We start from the raw sequence: 5,860 nt of genomic DNA on the forward strand, positions 1-5,860 counted from the left end.
GCCTTGAACTCAGAAATCCACCTGCCTCTGCCTCCCAAGTGCTGTGATTAAAGGCGTGTGCCACCACCGCCTGGCAAAACAGAGAACTTTTAAAAGTTAGAACTTTCCCTCCATTCATCCCACATTTTGAGTTTTTGACACCTTGTTCTGCATCTTTTTATATTTCCAGAATATGAGTGTAATTATTGTTTTGCTTTTTACATTTCATATCAAAAATATGATTTTCACACCAGGTTTATCATGTTAGGGCTTCTGAGTTTGTATAGTTATTCTTTTTAAACATTGTTGTTATTGTTGTTAAGGATTTATTTTTATTTTATGTGCATGGGTGCATATGTGTATGTGTTTCATGTGCTTTCCTGGTGCCCACAGAATTCAGACAAGGTAATTAGATCTTCTAAAACTTGAGTTATAGGCAGTTGTGAGGGGCCATATGGGTGCTAGCGACTGAACCCAGGTACTGTGTAAGATTGACAATCGTGCTTAACCATTGAGCCATCTCTCTAGTCCTCCTGTAGTTTTTATCAGTGAGATGTTCTGTTTTGTTTAATTTTTGACTTAGTTAAGGTTACTACTGGTGTGATGAAACAATACAACCACAAGCAAGTTGGGAAGGAAAAGGTTTATTTCATTCACAGTTCCGTATAACAAAGACAAGAGAGGAAGAGACCCTGAAGGAATGGGGAGCTGGGGTGAACAGAGGCTTGGCTTGGGGAAAGGTGTTGTGTGTAGTTTTAAACACACGCTACAGCCTTTTGCCAGTGACCGCGCCCTGTGCTCTGGTCCCTTCGGACTCCCTTTTGTTCCACCCAGCTTAGCTCCAGGAGGGGTCATGTTACCAGCCCACTCCTGAGACCCTTGAATCCAAAGATAGAAGATACACAGACAGCTTTGCTCGGCACAATTGCTGGGCACAGATAACTCCCGCCTGGAAAGGCATACCCTTACCAATTTATTATCTCCATCTCTCCCTCCACCATGAAGTTAGTGGCTTGTATCAGTTAGCCCCTGCCAACATCCTTGGCCATCTGCCTGTAGTGGAGGCCGCAGGCCCTAGCTGCCCTGAGACCTTACATGGATGCTGCCTTCTTGTCCCAGAGCACGACAGAAAAAAAACATCCTTTATCTTTCCCTGCGACTCCTTTTTCTCATGGGACCTGGAAGCCCCACCTTTATCTTCTGTCCAGCAATCGGCTCCCGGCCTTCTTTATTGACAAATCAAGAACCAATTAGGGAAGTAGACCTTAGCATCAGAACTTCCCCTTATAGAGAGGCTGGGTAGAAAGGGAGGTCACTAAAGCCTTTCAGAGGAGAGTGGAGCTGGGACTGAATAAGAAGACTGATGCAGGCTGGGCAGTGGTGGCACACGCCTTTAATCCCAGCACTTTGGAGGCTGAGGCAGGTGGATTTCTGAGTTTGAGGCCAGCCTGGTCTACAGAGTGAGTACCAGGACAGCCAGGGATACACAGAGAAACCCTGTCTCGGAAAAAAAAAAAAAAAGGAAGATTGATGCAGAGATGCAAGGGACCCAGATGGGCCCCAGACCAAGGGCCAGCAAGCGCAGTGGTGGATCTCCTTCTGGCTCTGGTATTAAGGTGCTCTACTTGTTACCCCACAGGGCTGTCTTCAAATACATGGGACCTGAAAGGAAGCGGCTAGACTTCATGTAGGCAGAGATGTTCTTCAGGGCCTGTGAGTGGAAAAGAGACAGTAAAGCTCTGGCTTGTAGCACCACTGGGCTGAGCAGCTCAACCCTATGAACTCCATGTGAGCCCAAGACCTGGAGCAGAGCAATCAGCCTCAGCTTTGGCAAAGAATCTCTTTAAGTTCCTTTTCCTAGTGTCCCACCTTAAGAAGACCATCAGATGGAGAAACCACCATTGTGACGGCTTGGTGTCCTTTAGATAGTAGGCCACAAGTTTGGAAAAAACCACTCAATGATCCTACAAGCTAAGTCCTAACTGATCATTTTATCAGGAGAAAACCTGAAGACCAGAGATTAAGCATCTTCTTCCTATTTACACAGCCTTGTCACTGTCTGCACAGGCATATTCTTTTTCCACAGGGAAGCGCCTGCCTGTATTTGCACCTAGAGGAAGGAGCAGGCAGGGAAAAAAAAAAAAAAGAGTAGTTCTCAGAACATGCTTGAAAAAGAGCTCAGATCCCACCCAGTGACTCAGCAGATCCTGGGTAGAAACATCTAGGATGGAGGGAGGCAGGGCAGGGTTCTATCTGTTCCCAGAGAACAGAAAGTCTAAATTTCTTCACCCGCTACCCTAGTCCAACATTACTATACCTCAATCAAACTTATCTCTAGCTCTAATATAGGAATCATGCTGAATTCACTCAGCCTGTGTGAATTCTTCCCAAGGTCTGGTTCTCAGGTTAACTAACTGCTGAGGAATTCTAAAATCCAGGACTACCTGTTTGCACCAAGCCAGAACTCCAGGCCTCAGGCTGCAACTTCCAGGTCTTCCCCACCCCCTTTCCCCACAGTGATTCCAGCTCTTGCATAATCCCAAAACTCTTCAACTTGGACCAGAAGCAGAGCTAATGAGAACTAGCCGAGAAAGCACATTGACAGGAAGTGCTTAGAAACAAAACATCAAGTTAATGGTTCAAATTATGAAATTTCTAGTAAAGTATATTTTTAGGGGTGTCAAACCCAGGGGCCTGGATGCCAAATGAGCAGCTGTGAGGTGACGTTCAGGCTTCAATCTCTGGCCCCAGGTGATACTAGGTGCACCTCACAATCTAGTGTAACCGCCATTGGGTGTTATACTTAGTCCCAGAATGAGGGTACAGGACTGTCCCCTGAGATCTGACTATGTCCCTCACATGAAAAGTGTTGAAATAAATACACGACTTTATCTCACAGATGGAAACTGGAGCATTAGAAGACAGGAGATGGAGGCAAGAAAGTCCCCTACCCTAAAAAAAGATAACCTTCCAACAAGGGCTCTGCCTGTCTACTCAGTCCAAGCATCGCCTTACCAAGCTTACCAAAGCCGGGGATATGAGCAGCTACAAAGACTCACTGCATCGTAATACTTCGCACGAACCCTCACCTTCCTAATACCTAAAGCCAGCTAGCTGCTTGCACACTTCTGCCACGTTCTGCTTCTCAGAAGGGTCCCACACAGGAAACCCTGGCTGAACAAACTCATGAAGCTTTTCATATCAGCACAAAGAGAAAGAGCCTTTCGTGTGCTGCCTACACAGAACAGGCCCCTATGGGCAGGCGGGAGCTGAGTTCTTGAGCAAGTGACACACCCATAACTCTATCTACCTTATAGGAATCTTGTAATGACAAATTCGATCTTATAATGTAAGATGCTGAGCGCAGGTCCTCACAGAAATCCAGTGTTCGATACATGATAACTAGTCTCTTAATTTAAAGATTAGGAAATCATCCTGGAAAGGGGGAAGGGAAGTTGGACATCCAAGAGGAAATGGGATCAGGGCATCACCTCAAAGCGATCCAGGAAGTCCTTCAGGTTTGGGAAGGCGTCCAGGCACTTGGGCTCAAATATACGGTGTCTATCAAGGACATCATAGATGAGGAAATCCACATAGGTGATCTGCAGGAGGCCCACGGTGAGTACACTGGAATTTGAGGCCTGAGAAGAGTGGCAACTCCTCCTTCCCAACCCCTCCCTTTATTTACCTTGTCCCCGGTAAACCATGGCTGCTCGCCCAGGAAATCAGAGTAGAGCTTCATCTTCTCAGGGAGACCCTCTAAGAATTCTGGCTTCCGTTTCTCCTGAGGTAGGGGAAAAACAATCAATCCCTACCCTCAGGCACAGGCTCCCCACCAAAGGGTTTGACTTTAACAGGAATGTGGAAGAGAGTGTGTGACTTCTCAAGGCTGGGTCTGAATCAGTCTCCAGATTTTAAGTTAATCCATCGCTACTGACTAGACTCCTGCAGACACCGGGTCCCACTTGTTAAAGGTGATTGAGAAGCCGGGTGAGTACAACACTGCCTTATTGCCCATATCAGATCCTGTGGGCCAGATGCAGAGGTGCCTATGTACCTAACACACACTGGACTCAGATGGCTGGTGCAATCAAGGAAGCAAGATAGTCAAAGCTCCTCCCAGCAGATGGCAGAAGAGTGGATATTCGAGTACTTTTTACAAAGTGAAGGCATGTTTGATGTTGAAAGGAAGGAGGGTCAGGGACCTTAAGGCCCAACTTGAACTACTTACTGGGAAGTGGCTCTGGCTCCTGTTCCTACCAGAGGCATTTTTCTAGAGAAGTAGCTGAGCAAATGTCAGAGGCCATTGTGTGTAACTCCCTCTCCCATTTCTTTCTTTCTTTCTTTCTTTTTTTCCATTTCTTTACTTTAACTCATGGTTTTAGTCTCCATATCCCAAGAGCCTACCGATGACATAAACAGCTAAAACAAAAGGCCTATGGGAGTTAAAAGTTGGAGATGAAAAGGACCCTGAATACATAATCTAGTGTTTAAAAACTGTATTTCTAGCTTGCAGAATCCAACTTATAGGAGTCAAATGCTAAGCTTGACCAGTGTAGACATGAACATAAGACTTTAACTCCAAACCCTGTCTTTCCCATCCACTGGGGGACTCACAAACTCAGGGCTGTAGCAGACCATTGCAAGCTGCCACCGAGTGGTTCTCCAAAATGTCCACACGGAGCCTCTCCTCCTCTGTCTCTCCACCTGCAGCACACACAGCACAGACACCCTCTCAGCATCCCACCCCAGAAAAGCCCAGGGAAATGACACCCCCCACCCCCACAACCCTGCAGCCAGCCCCACTCACACAGGTTGTGCTTGCGGCCAAGGTAGCGCAGGATGGCATTGCTCTGGGTGATCTTGTGTGACCCGTCAATTAAGTAGGGCAGCTGGGTAGACAAGTAGAGATGGTCAGGTGGGATATGGGGTACCTCCATCCTTTTTTTCTGCCATAGGAAGCTCTCCATGAGCACAGTGTGCACTGAATGGGAGAGCTGGGACACAGCCCACCACAGAAACACTGTGCAGCCAGCAGGGATGAGAGCAGGTGGGCAGAAACACTGATCCCAAACCTCCTCGGCCAGGTGAGGAGATGAGGTGAGATCACCATGTCTTCCCCAAACCTCCCCCTCTCTGCACCTACATTAGGAAAATCCAGGCCTAGCTTGAATTTCTCATTCAGCCACTGGCTTCTGTCAAAGTCAGGAGCTGTGGTAGACAAGAGGATGTGAAAAGAAATTACCCCAGTGTCCCACTCTCCTACAGAGACCTGACCAAGGAGGCAGGAAAACATCCCATCCTCCTACCCCCTCACCCCACCCCACCACATCCCTGTAGCACGAAATCTACAACTGAGTCTCATATTCCTAGGTTGTAGGAGTGAAAAGTACTTGAGAATGTGGGTCTTCCATTTCGAAGGCTTACAAAAAGTTTAGGCAAATGCTAAATTACAAACAGGGGAAAAGTCAGAAACCTGCACTGGAAGACTAAGCTGCCCTCACAGAGGTTTCCTGAAGGTGTAGACTCTAGCTACTTTTAGCTAGAAGAACTCCACAGATCTGGGCAACAAGGGGCCAGGCACAGGGGCTCCTGAGGACCACCAATCAGAAATCGGGGAAGAGTATGACTAAGAAGGTGTCATTACCGTCGCCCATGGTGTATCTCTTCTCCTCATAGCTTGAGTCTGTGTATTCCAGGAGCAGCCGGATAGCGTGACCCAACTAGAAGACATGGCTGGCTGATCAGAGATTCACTAGATCCTGACTTTGTGACCTCCTCTCTCTGTTTGAACTCCTGCATTTGATCTAACAGCAGACACACACACACAGAGAGAGAGAGAGAGAGAGAGAGAGAGAGAGAGAGAGAGAGAGAGAGAGAG

At 47.3% G+C, this 5,860-nt stretch overlaps 1 protein-coding gene and 1 long non-coding RNA gene across 2 annotated transcripts in view; one reads left to right on the plus strand and one right to left on the minus strand.

Annotated features, from left to right (window-relative positions):
* Positions 1 to 3,750, plus strand: part of LOC116094252 — a 6,400-nt gene extending 2,650 nt beyond the window's left edge. The window contains exon 3 of the long non-coding RNA XR_004120012.1: positions 2,879 to 3,750. This is a non-coding gene — a long non-coding RNA (uncharacterized LOC116094252). The remainder of the gene's footprint in view (positions 1 to 2,878) is intronic.
* Positions 1,544 to 5,860, minus strand: part of LOC116094251 (glutathione S-transferase Mu 2-like) — a 4,666-nt gene continuing 349 nt past the window's right edge. The window contains 8 exon segments of the mRNA XM_031376156.1: positions 1,544 to 1,690; positions 3,471 to 3,581; positions 3,668 to 3,763; positions 4,597 to 4,630; positions 4,632 to 4,686; positions 4,790 to 4,871; positions 5,126 to 5,190; positions 5,627 to 5,702. Coding sequence (XP_031232016.1) covers positions 1,601 to 1,690; positions 3,471 to 3,581; positions 3,668 to 3,763; positions 4,597 to 4,630; positions 4,632 to 4,686; positions 4,790 to 4,871; positions 5,126 to 5,190; positions 5,627 to 5,702 — 609 coding nt within the window. The 3' untranslated portion in view covers positions 1,544 to 1,600.

Source organism: Mastomys coucha, unplaced genomic scaffold (assembly GCF_008632895.1).
Source record: "Mastomys coucha isolate ucsf_1 unplaced genomic scaffold, UCSF_Mcou_1 pScaffold16, whole genome shotgun sequence".
Taxonomy (NCBI): domain Eukaryota; kingdom Metazoa; phylum Chordata; class Mammalia; order Rodentia; family Muridae; genus Mastomys; species Mastomys coucha.